Source organism: Perca flavescens, chromosome 2 (assembly GCF_004354835.1).
Source record: "Perca flavescens isolate YP-PL-M2 chromosome 2, PFLA_1.0, whole genome shotgun sequence".
NCBI classification, from domain to species: domain Eukaryota; kingdom Metazoa; phylum Chordata; class Actinopteri; order Perciformes; family Percidae; genus Perca; species Perca flavescens.
Window position 1 is genome coordinate 14,637,692 of NC_041332.1, and position 21,456 is coordinate 14,659,147.

General features: G+C 41.6%; 1 protein-coding gene across 3 annotated transcripts; it reads left to right on the plus strand.

Annotated features, from left to right (window-relative positions):
* The first annotated feature begins 1,300 nt into the window (after positions 1-1,300).
* mafgb (v-maf avian musculoaponeurotic fibrosarcoma oncogene homolog Gb) lies at positions 1,301-19,571 on the plus strand. Of its 3 annotated transcripts, none has more exons than XM_028568900.1 (3): positions 1,301-1,562; positions 16,320-16,388; positions 16,475-19,571. In XM_028568900.1, the coding sequence occupies exons 2-3, from the start codon at positions 16,350-16,352 to the stop codon at positions 16,961-16,963; spliced, it is 528 nt and encodes a 175-aa protein (XP_028424701.1). In that variant the 5' UTR covers positions 1,301-1,562; positions 16,320-16,349; the 3' UTR covers positions 16,964-19,571. The 3 variants fall into 3 exon arrangements, with proteins under 3 accessions (XP_028424701.1, XP_028424719.1, XP_028424709.1); XM_028568918.1 differs by lacking the exon at positions 1,301-1,562 and adding an exon at positions 1,697-2,271; XM_028568908.1 differs by lacking the exon at positions 1,301-1,562 and having other exon boundaries at positions 16,252-16,388.
* Positions 19,572-21,456: the final 1,885 nt, after the last annotated feature.

Here is a 21,456-nt window from a genome sequence, read left to right on the forward strand (position 1 = left end):
AAACGCATTATGACACACGATAAAATGTCTGGAGCTCCTTTGGATTAAAAAATCACAGTTCTTAACCTCACCCAAACAATGGCTGTATGTGATGTATGTATGGCATACAGGTTGTATGATTACATTTGGGCTAAATAAGAGTAATTTCTTAAATATACCACACAATATTTAGGTGGTATTTCAAAATTAATCTTCACTTTTAGCAGCCTGGCGGAGTTTTGCTTTGATTTCTTAAAGGCCTGTGAACACCCGAGTGGAGATGTCAGTCGTTGAATATGTAATACCGGCTATTTTATCATAAACTAAGTGGCATTATCCAGAAATAGGCTGCTAATGGTTGAGTGCTTTCTCGTCTTGTATTGAAAGTCATTAGTTTCTCAGAAATGGAAATGGAGTATTGATAAACTACTGTACATTGGTCCTAATAGTTTTGTTTTTAAATTGTTCTGTAATTGAGGATGGATTGTGTGTGATCCGTTTATACAGGTTTGTCTTTCAGTTAGCTTCTGAACTAAAAGAAGATTAAAAATGTGGGATTTTAAAGCTGCCAACCAGACAAAATTGCAAAATGAGGCCTTCTTTAAAGTCAGTTAGTATATGAAACCTATGAAAAACATATGTTGAACCCCCCACCCAACCAAGTGTCATGCTGTTGCATCCTAAATGCAATTATTTACAACTTCATGGCCTCAGGAAAAATGGGAAACATATATATCAGTTTTTGTGTTGTCATGACCTCCTCATTTCTGATACTGCCATATCACATCCTTCTTTTAGAGGAAGTACAACCGTGATATGCATCTACATGTCCGTTAGATTCAATTAAGGTCATCAGCTTAAAAAAACAGGACATAGGCCTATATCTTTCCCAAGCCATACATTTATGTGTTGATAAATATTGTTATTGACTGTGTGTGTTACAGCCTAGCTCTACTTATGCACATTTTGTTTTTAATTTTTTTTTTCTTGTTAGTTTGTTTTGAGCATGTAGCCCAATTTTAAAGCTGTATTTTTCTTTTTTCTTTTATGAAATCACAAAAAAAGTCACAGTATCTTCAACTCAGTACATACAAAATATATAACTTTCCCAAAGCTGATGGGAGAATGACAGCATGAGATGTTTTCTTTTTAATTCCATCACTGTGTAGCCTATTGTTGGAGCCAATCAAGTAGGCCTATCCTACTTCAAATGTTAGCTCTAAGTGCTAAGTTTAGAAATATGCACAGAGGTGGGGCTGTCTTGTCACCCTTCCACGCTGACTGTTGTTAACAACAGTCCATCACACCGTAGTAGTGTGTCTCATGTCTCTTTAAATACGGGTTGCGTAGATCCTTCATGAATGAAACCATGTGATCCAAACATCATTTGACGTCTGGCGCCTCCGACCATAGACTAAAACAAGCGAGGAAGGAGTGGATATATGTAGACCTGCGAGAAGGCGTGAGCGGAGAAAAAAAATACAACATTTTTTCCAACTGTTTCTCTCCACACCGGGTCGACCAACCGTCGGCGAACCAACCTTCGAAGGTGCGGTGGGCGAAGAGCGCCGGTTTGACTTGTGGTGAGTCAGCTTTGTCGAAATCAAATAATAAAATCCATTTAAAAGTGCTGAATATAGAGGTGTTGTTTTGCTGAGTGTGCACTGCCAACCGCCGCTGCCATGCCGTTATCGCCGCGCTTGTGTTGCCGCTTGTTCCGTTGTGTGTCCTGCTCAGCCGAACTCACGGCAACGCCGCTGCCGTTTAAAGGGCAGCGGTCTGGTAGTGCTGAATCATCACGATCCAGGCGCCATCCAGACCTGCACGTACGGTTCCGAGAGACCGGGTCTGTTCGAGCGAACAGTCACACCGACCGACCGACCGACCAACCGGGGATTTCATACTAACACAGACAAAGGGGGTGTAGGCTACGTTTCGTTGCGTACGGCTGCTGTCAAGCTTAAAAAAGAAGCCATGTGTCGGAATTAGAAGACCGTGCGGGGAGTCCGAATGCAAGTCGGCTGTCTTCGCCGTTGGTGTGGCCGGGGATTCCCTTGTTTTAAATGGCTAGATATTCAGAAAGGTGAACGTTAGCGCAGCTAGGGATCAACCGTAAGGCAGAGCAACAACTTAGGACAGCGGAAACCTTCGAAAACAACACACAACACATAACCTCAACGTTAGCTTCTCCGACTGTCCTCTCTTCGGGGTGCTGAAGCGGCAGCGGTGGACACAAACTGGAAGGCTCCCGCTGTCGCTTCACAAACCGATTCTTGTGTTGCTTCTTTACAGGTAAGATGTGCAGTCAGCTGTTCGTTAAGTGTGTGTGCTTTTAAAAAATATTTATTTACATGTTTTGCGAGTGGTTATACGGACTCTTAAGGTAACCTTTCGTCCACTCGCTGCTTGCTGAGTTGGCGGTGTGACAGAAGTAAAACGTGTAATGAATAAAAAGCCGGTGACAACAATAAACAACTGTGCTGTCGTAGCTAGTGTATTTGCCGGAGAGCAGACAGCCGTTAGTGAGAGTAGGGCAGCCGCGGCTGCTTCAGCGACTGTTTTGACATTTTTTTGCTTTGTGTCAGACGCTGTTCTTCCGACAGGCCTTCTGTTCATGTCTCTACTCACACTGGGTGATGCATTTTAACGTTAAAGTGACTTGTGTTTGTCGGTTCAAACGGAGATAATTCAGTCTATTTCCTGGTGTGACCGGTTGTAGACCGGCTGGGCTCGCGGCAGAGATATGCTGATTCATCACAACGTTGTTATTTCTCAACGTTTGCGCGAGCAGAGCGGAGGCATGAGGGAGCCATGGCAACATGGCACCGGCGGTAGGCGGGCGGACAAAGGTCTGGCGCGAGGGAAGGCAGAGCTGGGTTTGTATTGGGGGGGTTGGCTCTGAAATAGATAGGTCCGGTCATGTAGTAGTGGGTTTTGACGTATTTAGGGGATAAGAAGAGCTTATGTGGGCTGCGGAATGTGCGTTTAAAATGTCAGTGCTAAATTTGTAAATTTTTTTCAGTGAGGTTTAATTAATCAGTGGTATCAAAATACATTTTCAGTCAGAGTGGATTTAGGGCAAATGGGAAGCATGTGCACACAGGCATGATAACTATCATGCTGTAAATTATTTATTTTATTAACCTCTTTATACTTTTGGGTTATGACTTGAATAAAACATTTTTTATTTTATTTTTTACAGTCGCAAGCAGACAACCAGTGATAGCCTACTTCCCTCACTCACCTTTTGTCTGAAAGTCTACAAATCCGAAATTATCCTGGTGTGTAAATATTAAATATACTTGGAGAAAAACTAATGAAATGGAGGGGTAGGAGGCATTCCCATGTTAGTTGATGTTGCACATCGATTGCTCATGAACCCACCATAGGGTGCTAAAAAAAGAAACTCAAATGCGTTGCAACAGAATATCCTTGATTGATTTCTTATAGATGGGCCATTATCTGCTGCCTGGTAGCAACCTATGATTATTGCAACTCTTAAACACTGAAGAGTAATAGGGAAGCTATGTGGGTTCAAGAAAAACAGAAACTTCACCCCCTAATGACTCCATATCAGCAGCTTTAGTTAGAGTCAGCACTCTGCGGAGTGTATCAAAAGTATGTAGTAAGCAAGTTGGCAAGTACTGTAATAGAGGGTCATAATGATGAAACAGTTGTATTGGAGAGAAGAGCAGCCCCCACACACACACACACACACACACACACACACAACCAAGGGGCTAAACTTTTTTATACTTGGTATCAGTATTTAATCAGTGCTTGAAGTGCATTTCTCTGTCAAGTACTTTCCCCATCCTTCCCTGGTGTTCACGGTAATTGAACGCTGACCAATGCTTATGTGTGCAACTTTGCTGATGGTGGCGGAGCGGCAAGGCGCGCGGAGCAAGGGGGATGAAGGAAGAGGGAGGAAGAATGAGAGATGGGATTTGCGGAGAGATTGAGAACAAGGACCTTTTTGTCTTCAAGGCATTCCCCTGAAAATGCTGAGGCGAAGCAAATGCGCTCTCGCTTGACAGATGGCGTTTTCACTTGTTACTTACCACAGCTAGTTTCTTTGCCTTGCCTTGCCGTCTGTGTGTGTGTGTGTGTGTGTGTGTGTGTGTGTGTGTGTGTGTGCGCGCGCGCGCACGCGCGCATGTGAGAGAGCAGGAGATATAAAACACCTAGGCAAGATGCTAAGATCTAGTTGCTGTAGGGACTGTGTGAGAGAGAGAGAGCACAGTAAGCACTAAGGTGTGTGTGTGTGTGTGTGTGTGTGTGTGTGTGTGTCTGTCTTTCCTTGCAATATGTAGAAAGATGTAGCAATGGGAGGTGATTTGACTATCAGTTGGCCATTACAACATCTTGCACTTGGCAGTTGATTTCTTTCTATCCTTTAACAATGTCTGCCCCGACGCTTCACTCTTCAGGAGGAAGGCCTAAGTAACAGAGGTGTGTGTGTGTGTGTGTGTGTGTGTGTGTGTGTGTGTGTGTGTGTGTGTGTGTGTGTGTGTGTGTGTGTGTGTGTGTGTGTGTGTGTGTGTGTGTGTGTGTGTGTGTGTGTGTGTGCTCATATAGGCCTACTGTTTGACTCCCTACATGTACAGGGGGTCAAGTTGATATAACACTAAAAACCTCCTCTAGGTGTGTTAGTAAGTAAAGATAGGACAGGAGTTTATACTGGGAGGAAGAGATGCACTCATGTTGAGAACTGAAACAATAAGTTGATATACCAATTAATTAGAGAATTAATCTGAAACCATTGTTTAAGTCTCTTTTTTTCCCCCCAGCAAAATGCTTAAAAAAAGAGAACTGGTTGAAGTTTCTCAAATGTGAATATTGTTTTTGTTTTTTCTCTTATGATAGAAAACTGAATATCTTTGGGGTTTTAGACTGCTGGTCAGATGAAACAAACTAACAAACTACTAAATATGTCAGCTTGGGCTTTAGGAAATTGTGATGGACATTTATTTTACTATTGCTTGGCATTTTACGTTCATTATTGAGACAATAACCATCAGATTATTCACTGATGAAAATAATTGTTAGTTTGGATTAGTGTCTTAAAAACTTTGTTTTGTGTTTTATAACTAATTAATCATTTAGTCTATGAAAGGTCAGAAATTGTAAAAAAAAAAAAAAAAGACCCTCACCAAAGGCGATTTCTTCAAATGCCTTGCTTTGTACGACCAAAAGTCCAAAAAACTCTAAATATTTGGTTTATAATGACATATGCAGACTTATTTTGTCGATTGACTTATCAATCAATCAATACATTGTTTAAGCTCTAGTTTTATTAAAAGTTTACAAGGGATGGGCACTTACAGACATGCAATACAATATCCCAGCCCTGCCATAAATGTTACCCTTGTGAAGGTAATAATGTTCACCTTTTGTCTTACTGATTTCCAATAGAGATGAGTAGCGTTACCTTTTTATACCGGTGCCTATAATTTACAGTACCTGGGTTTCAGTACTGATACACGTGCCAAAACAATACTTTATTTCATAGCGTATACCTTAAAGCTACATTGTGTAAGAATTACTCCCATCTATGAGATCATATATCGCCATCAACTCTCTCTCGCCACGCAGTATTGCAACTACGGTAGCCTTCACGCTTCAAAAAGCGAAGGTGTACAAAAGGCCGTCTATCAGCCGTCATTGTTGGAGTTCACGCGTTCTCTTAACACATCCATGAGTTCATGTCGGAGAGTGGCGTCGACACCACGAGCAGGCGGTCCGGAGGATAATTAACTAGTTGGGATTTGGTGTGTGCCTCCAAAGCAGCTCCAGTGTTCACTCTTTTTCGGGTCTCTTGCTCTTTTCAATATCCGTTTTCTTTTTCTGGGCGAAGAAGAAGACTCCTGTTCCTGAAATTTGGATTTTGAATACGTGTGGTCCTCCAGGTTTCCTTCTTCAAGCTTGCCTGGGCCAGGAAGCGACGATACCCATTAGCAGCAGCTATGAGTCGAAAACGCGAAAGGCGGAGCAGTATGTCCTGTATGTCCGTTACCAGCTAACGTATTTCAAGATAGCGCATGAATATGGAGCGTCTACGCCCCCATGGTTTACCCCAGTTCATGCAAGCGCAAATGTAAAATTTCAAGCTAATAGGAATACTTGAAATTGATGGTGGTGGTCAATATTCATGAAAAAGGACAAGTTTGTGAAGGGCAATACAGATTTTGATAACGAACAACTACAAACGTTACACACTGGGGCTTTAAAGAATATAAAAGTGTTTTTCGACAAACCTTCTCGTTAATGAAACGAGGTAAAATGCTTGTGTTAAAGATGCAGTAGGTAAGACTCATAAAACTAACTTTTTTTGCTGAAACTGACCCTATGTTTGAGTAAAACTACATAAAGCAGTTAATAAAAAAAAACAAATCTGGCTCCTCTGGCACCACCTACAGCCTGTAGTGCGATTTGCAAAAATTGGGGGATCTAACTGCATGTCAATCACTGCATCATTTTATCTTGTGGGGGGAGGGACTGAGAAGTTGTTGATGTTCAAATTCTTTGGCTAAGTCCTGGATCTTCACAGCACCTTTAATGTTGTCTTAACACGGAACAGCCATACAATGATTTTCCTTGAATGAAAAGTCTAAAATTAGTAAAGTTGCAATATCACCCAGGAAATATCTTATTAAAATAGGAAAACAAGACTAAGAAACTGAGCAAGCATTCTGGTACTCAACAGTTTTTGAAACTCGGTGCTACGGACACATTGTGAAAGTTATTACGGTTCAGTACCCAACCTCAGCTGTCAATGAGGTGTTCATTCAAGTCTATAATTTTAAGGTGGTGGTTAATGATATGCATTACATTGTAACTAGTCTGGCGAGTCCACAAAGCATTCCGGGATGGGAGAAAACATACTCTGGTTTATTGGCATTTCTTTAAAGCAATCACAACTGTCATGGATGACGCTAAACTCAGGACACAATGACGGTGCCTCTGCAAAATAGCCTCGGGAAGGAACTTGTTTTGGTGGAACAAGTGCTCGTTCAAAAGTTGTTTTAAAACAGAAAACTCAGATTGGACAGATAGTCTAGCTAGCTGTCTGGATTTACCCTGCAGAGGTCTGAGGAGCAGTTAACCATAGTCCTCCTAAATTGGCTGGAGTTTACAATGCCAACACAAACGCATAGAAAGCGGAAGGTGAAGGACATCCGGCAGAATTTCCGGCGGCACCTGAACAATCCCAGAAATGAAACGTTGTCGATATAGACTACATTAGTAACGTGTTCCTGTTGTATTGTTTCTGTATCCATCTGCACTCTGGGATTTGCATTAAAGAAGAAACTTCACAAAGGCATCCTTTATTGCAGGATTATAGTACTGGATTGCATTAGATTGCACAGGTGTTCACAACATTGTGTCCTGTGTGTGTGTTTGTGTGTGTGTGTGTGTGTGTGTGTGTGTGTGAGAGAGAGAGTTTCGTGTTTGTGGAGATAATTTCTAGTACTGCATGTCTATGGTCTTGTTTACTACTGGGATCCATTTAAAAAAAAAGTCTTGTTATGTTTGCAAATTTCTGAGAGTGGGAGAGACGTAAAAAGGGATAAGTAAAAGACGGAATGGGAGAGTGGGTGAGAGAGAGGCAGAGAGAAAAGGAAGCAGTGGGGCAGATCAATAGTTGAGTGTTTTTTCTCCACAGTAATGATGAAATATGGTGTAAGCAGATCTGGTGCATAATCATTGCTGTGCTCCACTGTTTTTCTGGCTTGTGTGTGTGTGTGTGTCTGTGTGTCTGTGTGTGTGTGTGTGTGTTTTTGTGTGTGTGTGTGTGTGTGTGAAATGTACCCTCCCTCCACAAGTGTCTTGACTCCTTATTTACATAACCTCACTGAGAACCGAAAAATGTACGAAACCAAGATAAATCCCATTGCAAGGCAAGTCAAAAGGATTTGGAAATGGAAAAAAAATGTTTTAAGTTCAGTAGCTCAAACTACTGATCCATCCTTCCGTCCTGAAATTTGTTCAAACACCAATATTACAAAGCCGCTTTTCTGTATCAAAAATCTCAACTCTGTGATCAGCAATCTGAGTCAACTTCTCATGTTTTCCCTCCAAGGATCTTTGAGTTTATTTTGGAGCTTTTTGAGAAGGCTCTAGTTAAAGGAGACTACTTGTTTCCACACATAGACAAACACACACTCCATACCAGAGCAGTGATTTTGTTTTGCATGCAGTGTTGAGATATTGGGAATAGTAGCCGTGGAGATGCAAGGCCCCGCTAACAGGAGTATAGATACCAGCAGTTGTCTGCCAGTTGCATCATCTCTATGCGCCAAATTGCCGCATTTTTTAACTGCAGTGTGACGATCCCAGCATTGTGGTATGAATTTCTAAACCTTTTAAATAAAAAAACCCACATACACACAGTGTGGATCAATGCCAAGGATAAAAGAGAGGGCACAAAGATATGCGAGTGCCTCAAATGTGGCACCAGCTCTTTGCCTTCACCTGTGGCATCACATTAGTTCCACTCAGCAACAGTTCCCTGCCGAGTTCTCATTTCCCTGTTCATATTAAAGCCTAGCTTGGAAACTTTACATCAGAGCTGTTCTGACTCAAAATAGGTGCATCTTTAACACATCAAATGAAACCCTCGGAGTGATTGAAAGTAACTGATGGGGTGAGGTGTAATTGACTTAACCTTTTTAACCATTACACCTGATTAGGGTTATGTTGATCATCTTTGGATGCTTATTATTTAACTAAAATAATACAGAAGCCTTTTTTATCCACTCTGTATGTCTGTTTGACCTCTGTAGACAAAGCTGACAAGGGCTGCAGCTAAAGATTCCAACTGTTTTTTTGTTTTTGTTTTTTTTATTAATCGATTAGTCGTTTTGTCTATGAAATGCCAGAAAATACACAAAAGTATTCATCACAAGATGATCTTCAGATGTCTGGTTTTGTCTGACCAGCAGTTCAAAACTCAAAGACATTCAATTTACCACCATAGAAGACTGAGAAAAGCTGAACATATTCACGTTAGAAGCTGTAACCAGTAAATTCTTGTCCTACTTTCTTAAAGAACAAGTTTGCTGTAGATTAATTTTCGATTGATTCACTAATTGATTTATCAACCTATTCTTTCAGCTCTAAAACTGACGAACCTGGAAGATAAAAAAAAATAAAACGGAAGTAAAAAATTAGTTTCATTATGATTTCTTTTGTCCTTTTTACTGGAAACTGTAAATATACTATGAAGTAAGATTAAAGACAAAAATACTATTATATGTATTTGGATGATGCACAAACGTCTTATCAGGATTAACTGTAAGTTATTAGCTTAAACGTATGTAGAAGTATATATCTCATTATAATTAGTTATTTTGGCTGCTAGAAGATGAAGAAAACTAAACTAACTGTATCAAAGAAAAGAGACATTATTATAGAGTGTGCCCACATACTAATGGTCCTGTGCGTGTGTATTTGTGTATGTTGTGTGTCCCACAACACTTTGGATGCTTTTATATAGGCCTCACTGGTCCCCTTGTTTGTTTATTTATTTGATTAGGACAATGCACATTAATGAACATTACTGTAAATGCACCTGTGGGAAGAAACCAGAGCACCCGGAGGAAACCCACGCAACATACAAATTCCACACAGAGACGACCTGGGTTTGAACCCAAAACCTTCTTGCTGTGAGGCAGAAGTGCTAACCACTGAGCCACTGTGCTCCTAATAATCCTAATACTGTATCTGAAGTCTCATTCCCGAAATTCAGCCTTGGTGCAGAATTACAGCCACTAGAGCCAGTCCCACAATGAGCTTTCCTTGGTATGTGCCATTTCTGTGTCTGTAGCTTTAAATGCTATTAAGGAGTGGGTGTGTGGCCTTAACTAACTGCCACTTTGCTCGTTTGAAAGCCATGATGTCTCTCTCTCTCTCATGGGTGGGCCAAATTCTCTGGGCGGGCAAAGCAGAGAAAGGGGAGGTAACCTTGCTCCTTATGACCTCATAAGGAGAAGATTCCTGATCGGCCCATCTGAGCTTTCATTTTCTCAAAGGCAGAGCAGGATACCAGGGGGGTATGGCTTCTGGGGCAAATAAAAGTAACATGTCGTTTAACTTATCGCTCTCTCCCTCACAGCCCTCTGTTTTTCACGCACACACATATATATACACACACACACACACACACACACACACACATAAAGAGAGAACCAACTTAACCTACGGTACGTGCTTTCTCTCTTCTTACAGAAAAAGCACTTATGAGAAAAAAAAAAAAAAAAAAGAAGAGCCAGAGCTCAATTGCCTGACAGTGCAGTTTTTTTGCTTGTGTTGGGAAATTTGTCATCACACTCCGACTTACTACCTGGAATGGGAAAAACGTGTCGACGCCAGGACTTTTTCTCGCCTTTAATAACACACTTGCACAAACACTGTCTAGCACACACTTAACCAGCACACACACACACACACACACACATACACAAACACAATACCCTTTTTTGAACTCTCAGAAAAGTGTGAAAGTGATCGCTCTTCTCCTGCCATAGTATATTATAATATGCATATGAGGGGCCAGGCGCTTGCTTCTTTGCAATTCTTTTCCTTGTGTTCTCTCCATCTCCTCTTCCTCCCCTCTCTGTCTGTGTTATCATGCTTATTTCACGCTCGGCATACCTCCTAGTTAATAGCCCCCTGCTCCTTCTCCACACGCACAGCTGAAACTGGGGTGTCTTTTCTCCCCCTCTCTCTTCAGCTCCTCACCCGCTCTCCATGGCCCCGTGTCTCTGCTGTGAGCCTGCCCCCTCTCTATAGGTTGCCATTATCGCTGATCTGATTCCTAATTCTCAATTAGCCTCCACACAGTGCTCATCATTAATTATTTACCAACTCCCTCAACACCCTCGGCCCACATTAGATCAATGACAACTGCTCTCTCTCTTTTATTTTATTTTATATCAAAGCCAAGGTGGACTGCAGCCAGGAGCCCAGTATTGTGGCACTCCAAGGTTTTAATTCACGGTCCCAACATTTTGCTCTCTTTAAGTCTTTCCATCATGTCCTCTCTGTGTCTTCACCGCCTCACTCGGCTGCCGTACTTTGTGTTCTCTATTATTGCTCAGAGAGTTGCCTGAGGGAGGAGGCACAGTTAAGGCATTTGTTATGTTGGGTTATTCAATAAAGACAGACTTGCCACTGCATCACAACCGACTTGTGGCTCCTTACAGTCTATTCTTGATCATTCTCTATATGCTAGCTTGTTTATTCTCACGTACACCCCCACACACCAGCCCCTGGGTCGTTTCTGAAGCGTCTAATCTGGCTATTTATTTTACTCTGTGTGTGTTTGTGTGTGTGTGTGTCTGTGCAGCATGCCACCAGCTGTAAGTAGACCGTCTCTTTCTAAGAAAGTCCTCTCTGTGTGGCGGCAGTGGCTGGAGCAAAAGGTGCTCTCAAACAAGATTAATTAGAGCTCTGTCTGAAGACACACACACACACACACACACACACACACACACACACACACACACACACACACACACACACACACACACACACAGTTCATCATCCTGTTTGTCTGCACTACATGAAGAAAAAGGAGTTGTGCTTTATGTCTTGTGCAGTTCCTTGTGCTCTTTAATCTATCTTTATAAACCCCATGATCACTGTGTTCACCTTCTGCCACACTATTACTCTCGTTTTCATCCTTTTTCCAGGACTTGATTTGCGTGTGCGTGTGCGACAGAAAGCCAAAGGTTGGGAGACAGCGAGAGATGGTCAGCAGTAGTTTCATTGCCCTGGATCAGCTTCAGAACTTTTCTAATTGGAGGTTTTAGTCGTAGTCGCTGCTGAGTTCAGGGATTTTTTTTACCCCAATCCCCCTCCATCCATTCCTCCCTTCTCTCTCTCTCTCTCTCTCTCTCCTACACCCCCCTCCTTCATACCCAACAGCTAAGCTCTTACAAATGTGTTGAGGATGCATTTTCACACAAACGCTTTCCCCCCCCTCTTCTTCCTCCTTCTCTGCCCCCCCCCATCCTGTTCCTCCTCATCGGCGTTCCTCGCTCCATCCCCACCTCTGTCTCCCTCCTCATCCTCCTTCCTACTCACTTGTCTCTCTCTTTTTCCTCTCCTCTTTCTCCCTTGTCATTTGCACCCCCCCCACCCACCCCCCGTCCTCCCTCCATACTCAGCATTTTTCTCGGCTGTGGGTGTAATGTCTCCGCTGTAACGCTAATCAGCTCTGGAGACGTCAGCATTCTTTCAGTCCTCCTTCACCACCACCCCCCTCCCCTCTCCCCTTCTCCTCCTTTCTTACCTAGCCTGTCTTCACCTTGCTATCCCACAAACTCCTCACTCTCTTTTCTCCCCACTTTCTTATCTTTTCTTGTCTTCTAGCCGTATTTTACTCATCTCCACCACTTGTCCCATCCTCTGTGTGTGTGTGTGTGTGTGTGTGTGTGTGTGTGTGTGTGTGTGTGTGTGTGTGTGTGTGTGTGTGTGTGTGTGTGTGTGTGTGTGTGTGTGTGTGTGTGTGTGTGTGTGTGTGTGTGTGTGTGTGTGTGTGTATATGTGTTGTCTCTCCACTGTAACCGTAAGCAGCTCTGCTCTTGAGTTGTCAGCGTTCTTTCGTTTGCTCCATAAAAATAAAGCCTGCCACAGCAAAAAAGCTGTCTGTTGTAGCAACAGTGGCTGTGGCATTGACCACACCGCAGCGACCACCCCGCAAGCATTATGGGAAGGACACCTCTGGCACTTTGTGTGTGTGTGTTTGTGCATGTGTGTGTATGTGTGGGTGTATATGCCTAAGATGAATGCCGATGCCTTTGCTCAGCAGATGATCCTTAACCTGGGTGACTTACACATGGCCTGAGAGAGAGAGAGAGAGAGAGAGAGAGAGAGAGAGAGAGAGAGAGAGAGAGAGAGAGAGAGAGAGAGAGAGAGAGAGAGAGAGAGAGAGAGAGAAACACACAGAGTTTATTGCCATTTTATGCTGTGGTGTAGGTCCGGTTTTTTGTTGTCTAACCTTGATGAAATAGCCCCACACTTAGTATTCTGTCCTACTTCACAGTGCTAACAACCACTACACCCACTACTCTAGCTATAACAATATTATTTTAAAGCAAAAGCACCAAAAATCAACAAGCTAAAGCTCCTCAAATATGAACAGATGCTATTTTTCAGTCTTTTATGATATTAAACTTAATACCTTAAATATAATAATATCTTAAAACAAAAACAATTTGAGGATGCAACTTAAGACCGAGAGGCTGAGATTATTTTTTAGTCATTCATTTTAAACGACTGATCGGTTAATTGGAAAAGTAATTGGCAGCCTTTTAAAAGATTTTTTAGGACATTTTTGCCTTTGGACAGGTGATTGTATAGCGACAGACAGGAAACGAGGGAATAGAGAAGAGAAATATGACATGCAACAATCGTCTGTTGTTATGTGGTATAACCATTCAGCCACAAGGATGTCCTAATAAGTGGCAGATTAATCAATAAAAACAATAATCATTAGCTGTAGTCATTGCACAGATGCTATCCTTTTTTAATTTATCAGTGTAACATAGTTGGATTATCTTATCATCAGATCCAACAGTTACTTTTATTTTTGTTCATAGCTAAATCTGGCACATTTTGTAACCAGAGTGTGTCTCATCTTTACTGAAAACATTTACAAACAGTGATTGATGGTTATAACTGCAATGGCCATAACATCAAAAGTACGCCATACTATCTGAAACTAAGGCAATTGCAGATAGTAAAAATAATTACGAAGGAGCTGCACCGGTATAGATATAGATACTACAGGTACCTTTTGTGCACCTGCAGTAATTACATTTGCTAGTTGCTCTTATCTAAGACATTTGATGTATGTGTTAAGTATGGAATAAAACCTCTGAACCTTGCATGCACAGTAAGCTCAATGTCCACACGTACCAAGTTTAGCACTTTAAACATAACTACAATTGCACTTTTGTGTGTTTTCCATGTGCGTTTTTATTGTGCCCCACTGGCATGGCAGCAGGGGGATGTGTATGTATGTATGTGCTTGCTGGTATGCTTTTTGTTTGTACAGTATGTAGATGGGGTTATGGGGGGTTGGGGTTTGGGCACAGGGGAAATAAACCAGTGCCTGGCAGAAAAGCAGCCTCCTTTTACCCCCCCCGTTTTCCCCTTTTCTCCACCCCCACCCCCAACAGCCACCCTCAGTCTTCATGTCTTTGATCCATCTATTGTGCCATGATGCACCTCCAGCTGTGGGAGGCTGCATCCCAACAAAAATGCAAGACTGCAGTGGTACATGGGGATGGAAGAAGCTCTGCATATACACAGTTAAATAAAAGCCCAATTTAATTAACTGACCCTAACCGATTAAGGAGTACCTGAAGTGCTGAAGTCTAATGCTTTGAATGAAGCTCCATTATAGTAGAACTCCTGTGTGAGGAAAAGTGAAGCATGGCTCTTTTTCTTTATTCTTCATATTTTCTGACAGAATTTTGACTTGCTGTGCATTTGGCACACGTTGTGTGCATGGATGATTACTTGTATGTGCGTTTAACGTACGTTTTTCTGTGATCTACAGCTATTTATAACTGTAGGATATGTGGCAGCGCTTGCACAAACACTCATCACAGACAGACGGAGGTGCATTGTGGGGGAGGTTCACTAGCACGCTCAGTGCCGTGCCTTTTGACAGAAAAGAATAAGAATAAAACGAGAACAGACACGTGTCATCACTTCCCTATAACAAGGAGCTTTTGAAATTACCCAACTTGTGAATGAAATATAATTTATTTCCAAATCTGCTTCTTACTTTTTTTTTTAAAGTGGCCCTGGTCTGAAATACATGAGGCGTATAAATGCAGACATGAATACCACAGACTGCCTTCAATCAGCAAATTGATTTTACTAAACTTTTGATGCAGCATTATCAGGTGTGAAGGTTTGGCTAATACTTGATGATGTGTGACTCTACTGCAAACAAAATCTACCTTCGGGTATAAATAAAGGAACTTGAACTTGATACTTGGAAGACAAACGCATTTGGCCAATCGCATGCAAGCACGTCCTCTCGTTGACCCCCCCCATGCCCATCAGACTCTCCTCAGCCTGCCGCTGTGTTTGGGGCAAATCCTCACCTTTTAGTAAAGGAGTTAGAGGTTTGTAAGTGGTGTAAAAACAATGAGGGAGGGAGGGAGGGAGGGAGGGATTAAAAAGTGACAGTGAAAGTGAGGAGAGCAGAAATGTGTGCAGCAGGAGAGGAGAGAGAGGGGGGAGGAAGGGGTGAGAGAGTGAGATCAGGAATCTGCTGAGTCATCATGACTGGTCTCATGATGATCGCTCAGCAGCGGCAACAATAGTCGCCCTTCATCAAACACACACACACACACACACACACACACACACACACACACACACACACACACACACACACACACACACACACACACACACACACACACACACACACACGCAGGTCTGAGAGATGAGAGCCAGACCAACGCACCATACAAAGCATCTCATTGAGAGCGTGTGGAGATGCTCATCTGTGGAGCTGTGCGCTCTAAGGACTGATCTCATCTTTTGCACTTCCAGGCTCCCGCTTTGTTGACTTCTGATTCACACTGTTTTGTCTCTTGTTTCCCCTTTTGGTACAAATGCATATACATCACTATATTTGGTTTGCCTTCATTTTCATCATTAGTAGGTGTAAGTCTATATTGGTTTTTCTACTTCTGTGCTGTCAGTCTCGGGTAAGGTGTGTGTGTGTGTGTGTGTGTGTGTGTGTGTGTGTGTGTGTGTGTGTGTGTGTGTGTGTGTGTGTGTGTGTGTGTGTGTGTGTGTGTGTGTGTGTGTGTGTGTGTGTGTGTGTGTGTGTGTGTGTGTGTGTGTGGTTAGAGCTCTAACAGTTGGTTTTCCCCTGGAGTATTTCCCACAAATTCTACCACTCCCTCTTCTTCTTCTTTATGCTCACTTCATTCCTGTTGGTCTAAAGCCAGCCAATAAGAGTTCAACAACACAAAGGTAGTGGGCACTGTCAGTGTAACCACCAGGAAACAGGAAGTCAGGGAAATTCTAAGAAAAGCTGTTTGTGTGTCACTTTCACTCCTGCACTGTGACACAGATGCATGGTACTGTACCATGCTCACAGAGTGCTCCAACAGTATAGACTTAAATCTGGTCCTGGTGGGTATTGACGCACACTTAAAGTTTTTATTGAACCGTTATGGTTCTTAATCACAGTGATCTTCATTTTTTTATATGCTGTTACTCTGTTAACTGGCTTCACGCAGAACTTCAGTCTTTTATGTTGTTTGTTTGCTGTTCTGTATTCTCTTGCGTCTCTGTAGGTCTGTTCAGAAGAGCAAGGCACTTGTGGCATGACGACGACGACTAACAAAGGAAATAAAGCCTTGAAGGTAAGAGAGTGCATATTTTACACTGGATTCTCTGGGTTTGATTTGTCGTTCTGTCTCACTCCTCTTCTTCCTCCTGTTTCCTCCAGGTGAAGCGTGAGCCGGGGGAGAATGGCACCAGCCTCACGGACGACGAGCTGGTGACCATGTCAGTGCGGGAGCTGAACCAGCACCTCAGAGGGCTCACCAAAGAAGAGATCCTGCAACTGAAACAACGGCGGCGCACGCTAAAGAACCGCGGCTACGCCGCCAGTTGCCGGGTGAAGCGAGTCACTCAGAAGGAGGAGCTGGAGAAGCAGAAGACCCAGCTGCAGCAGGAGGTGGACAAACTGGCCAATGAGAATGCTTCGATGCGCGTGGAGCTGGACGCTCTGAGGTCTAAGTACGAGGCGTTACAGACCTTCGCCAGGACTGTGGCAAGGAGCCCCACTGTCGGGGTCGGGGTGAGGGCTGGGGTGGGGGGAGGAGGAGGGGGAGGGATGGCGTCATCAGTCATCGGCCCACTCATACCGGGTAAGATGGCAACAGCGACGAGCGTGATTACAATAGTGAAGTCAAAAACGGATGCACGGTCTTGAGAGATAGATGAGGGTGTGTCGGGATGGAGTTCAGCTGCAACAGAGTCATTCTTCTTCTCTGCTGGCCACCTCTCCTCCACCTGCACTGACAGCTGGGCAGTCTTCGTCACATCGCCTCGGCATGTGCCCGTCACCTGTCTCCGTTCAGTGCAGGTGAAGGAAAGGATGGAAGCAGAGGAAGATTATTGAGACTATAAAGATGCAAGTCCTCGGTCAGCGCATGATCATTTAGCACAGGACAGATACACAGGGTTCCTACGGTCACTGAAAGCCTGGAAAAGTCAAAGAATTATTTGAGATTAATTTTATTCCAGGCCAGCAGGAAAAAAAAAAAAAAAAAAATCACTTTGGAAAAATCAGTCAAGCGTTCAATGTCAAGTTTCACCGCTGGTAGATCGAGATATCTGTAAGTGTGTAAGAATTTAAAGTGGTCGATTGCCCGAACTAAGACGTAAAACATTTAAATTCGCTACGCCAACAAAATATATTCTAACACATGCATTACATATGTATTAGAATCAGAAAGACGAGGCGATTAGTGTGTTTAGTTATAGAAGTCATCTAATCAGATGGACACAAAGAGCGTTGGGTCCCCACAAGATTTGATGTGACCTGCTGATTTCAGTGGCTGAAGAGAAGTCCCGTCATGCTCCACCGTAGCCAAGAACCTTTTCAGAAAAGTACTATAGAAAAACATATATTACACAATGGTGGTAACTGTATTTCTACTGTTTTGTACTGTGTAGTCATTCACATGAGGTCCAACGTGTATTATCCGTGTGTCAATTGTTATATATCAGGAATTCTGTGAAATTCTGTGGCGCGTGTTCGTTTTGGTATTACTATATTTAGTTAGCTGTATTTTTACTATATGGTCTCTTCACTTTCTCTGTCCAGCTCTCTTTCTCTTACCTATTCTTTCTCTGTCCTTCCATTTTTCAATTCCGACTGGTTGCCATCATTATACACAGTACTTTCTGGATCTAACAGAAAGAGAGGGGATAAAGCAATTGATATTTACCAAAAATTAAACACAACATACTATAGAGAGAAAAAGGAGATAAAGTTAGTGGAAGTCAGTATATTTGTAGGAATTTTCAGGGAAATGGTCTTTTGAACACCAGAGCTAAATTAAGATAAAGTTGTCTTCTGTCTGTTTGAGGTCCTCTAAGTATATTCAAGAAAATCGGAAGGGCAAGTGCCTTGGTCTCCTAATGATATGCATCAAGAAGAAGTAGAGAGGACGTTGGGAATTGTGAAAGGACGGTGAAGATTCATTGCAGGTGTTTGCTTATGCCTGTGCTAAATGTGAAACCCTGACCAATCAGGAATCAGGTTGTGACAGCATTTAACTCTGGCTGTGTGTTGTTGAATGAGCTGTGTAGTAGCAGGATTAATAATATTAATAACACCCATTTATGTGACTTGGCAGTTCATTTACTTAAATAAAAAAACAAAAAGGGTCTGCAATACATCTTCATTTCCTTGCACAGAACATGCTTTTTTTTTTTTTTGAAAGTTAATGTTCTGTTGAGTAAAAGTCCATATTTCTGTTTTCTGTAAATGACTTGGTTTGCATGTTTATGATTGGCTACTGACTCAGAAATCTAGGTAATTACACCTACGCCAACATTCTTTCCTCAAGTCAAAGTGGTTTATGTTGCATTCATCTTGCTTTTAACCACAAAGTTCACTTTGCAAGTGCAAGGGTGATAACTGACAATGCAGTCAGCCAGCAAGGACAGCAAAGATATTTCTCCAAATTTCCAGTCACACAAATGGGATGTCATTTCACAAAGTTTTACCATTTAAAAAGAAAGGGAAAAAAAAAGTAGTCTTACGTGGTGTTCTATACTCCAAGAATCTGTATCTGTATGGTAGAGTCTGGAATTTTATAAGACAATTATCTTTGCATTGTTTGTAACAACCTGTAAAAAAAAAAAAAAAAAAAAAAAAAAAAAGGTATAACAAAATCTGTTTGATATACAGTATCTTTCTATTTTGCAATTGTACCAAAAGTGGCTTAACTACTGAATAGCTTTGTTTTTTCTCTAGTGACTAGGCACGTGTGTGTAACCGTGAACTAGCGTGTGGTGTGCTGTGTACGTATGTGACGAGGTAACTATTAACGTTCACTATTTCATGGATATGACTTTGATCCTTGTTTGATTTCAAGCCGAAGTGGGTGATGACACTGTGGGTAACTGCACTCTTTTCTCTAATCATAAGATCTATGTCCTCCCTGTCATTCAGCTCCAGCACTAATGGACGTGTTAGATTGTGTATTTATCTGCACTCATGATTTGTACTTTTTTTTTTTTTTTTTTTTTTTTTTTTAAGTTCACTTTGGCAGACCCGTTTTCCGTATTTCAGTGTCTCTGTGGCTTTATTTTGGTCCTTGCAGTGTTGAAAGCTTGTTATTGCAGATAGAATGACCGATGAGGTGAGGAAGGGTTATGGTGAACCTCCCAAGCTTGATACTGTGTATTCAGGTCATCTGACAAGGTAACAGAGATGTGGAACTTAACAATGGGCCTGTATGGCTGCAACACCCCTACTCCTTCAATAAGTTATTTTTGTAGTGTGTGATAAAAACTATTTGTTTTTTGCTGTGTACATTTTATATAGTTATGAATATATATATATATATATATATATATATATAATGTTCCTGTTTTGTTTTCGAAATTGTTCTGTAAGTGTCAGGGAAGTGAAACAAATTTGTTAATGTATTTGGTGTTTTATGAAGTTAAAAAAATGTATTCTGCTATTTAATGGTTTGTCTGTCAAAGAGTTCGGTTTACTACACAAAGTACAATTGCCTCAAATTGTTTTTTTGTTTTTTTTTACCTAATGAAAACCTGATTTTAAATAATTTACTGAACTAGAAGCAATTTACATAAAAAAAAAAACAGTACATGCAGCCTTTTTACCTTTTCCACTGTGAAAAAAAAGGAGTTAACTAGCCTACTGCTGTGCAGTTATTAAGATTAGTGAGGTATGTCTGTATCTGTACCTTACATTCATAGAAAATCAAAGAAGGGTGAACAATGAGCAAAGGCATTGGAAGAGAAATGGGTTTGATATTTAAAAAATATTATTTCTCCATGATCTTTACACTGATTTGTATATTCAGTCAACCATGAAATCGGAGAAATACAAATGTCAAATTAAAATGTCTGATACTTTCTTTTTTTTTTAAGTGTTATCATGTGATATTCAGCAACAAGTAAATATAGGTATCACAGCCAGTATATTTATGTATGTGCTCTGTACTTTTTTTTAAGTGTCCTGTTTTGTAATATCAGAATGCTATTATTGCCACACAGGAGCAGTCATACTTTTGTAGTTGTTGTTGTGTCAAGTTGTCTATTTTATAATTGCAGGTATTGTGTGATGTGACAAGGTTACAGAGCTTATATACAGAGTGTTTTGCAATTTAAACTTGGCTATAAATGCCAGTGCCAGTTTGTCTCTGTTTAAAATCCGGCTTATGTGTTGTGGCTTACATTGCTGTTACAGAGTGTCACTTAACAATTAACTGTGAAAACATGAAAATCATCAAATAGGTTTGATCAATTTAAAATTGAGAAAGAAGGAAACCTATACTGTAGCTGTCATGCAAGGCCCGTAGTAGTCGAACTGAAGAAAATCATTATTTTTGTCTTCCAGACATGAATATCTTGTGGTTTGTTTTAGTTCTCCAGTGTGTAGCAGTGTGTCAGATCATGGTGTTAGTTCTCTAAACTAAAATGAGGTTAAACATTACAGAAGTTTCTTTCTAATTTTCACTCTGCAGACATAATCAGCTGACAACTAAGTCATCTTAAGCGACTGACAGACAGAGAAGCTTGGTGGCTTTTCATAACAGAGTTTATGAGCTTGTAAGACAACGCTGACCTTATTTTTCCACTGCCTGTACAGGGGTCACACCCTCCTTTTTATGAAAAGACATTTCATTACAAACCCAAGCAGCCTAAACCACTTCTATAAATATTTTACAGAGGCAGAAAGGGATGGTGGAGACACATCTGATAAAACTCTTCCCCACTCCACTTATCCCATCCCTTTTTTTTTTTTTTTTTTTTTTTTTTTTTTTACAAAGCTTTAGTGAGTTAACTCAGCGGAGCCGTCAAGCCCTTCTTCAAAACATCCTATTCTTCTGGAAGATGCAAATCATTAACTCCTTATCTTGCTGCTTGGTCAATCGGTATGTAGCCGTGCAGTTGTTTTCCTGTCTAGTGAATCACGCCACCAGACTCTAAAAGCCCTTTCACCCACCTCCCAATGTCGATCGATGAGAGTAAATGAACCAAGGATTCCTTTGATCGTTCGTTTGGTGTTTTCATCAATACTAATGTTTGTTTTGTACCCCCTTCTGCTGCTCTCCTTCCGCTGCCCCTGCCCTTATCAGTTGCACAGCCTCTAACATCAAATTCTTACCAGAGTTTAGGTATGACATCACATTAACTTTTTTTTTTTTATTCTGTGCT

Coding starts and splice junctions, on each gene's coding strand:
- mafgb (XM_028568900.1), top strand. CDS start 16,350: ATGACGACGACGACTAACAAAGGAAATAAAGCCTTGAAG. Junction 16,389..16,474: donor AAGGAAATAAAGCCTTGAAG/GTAAGAGAGTGC, acceptor TGTTTCCTCCAG/GTGAAGCGTGAGCCGGGGGA.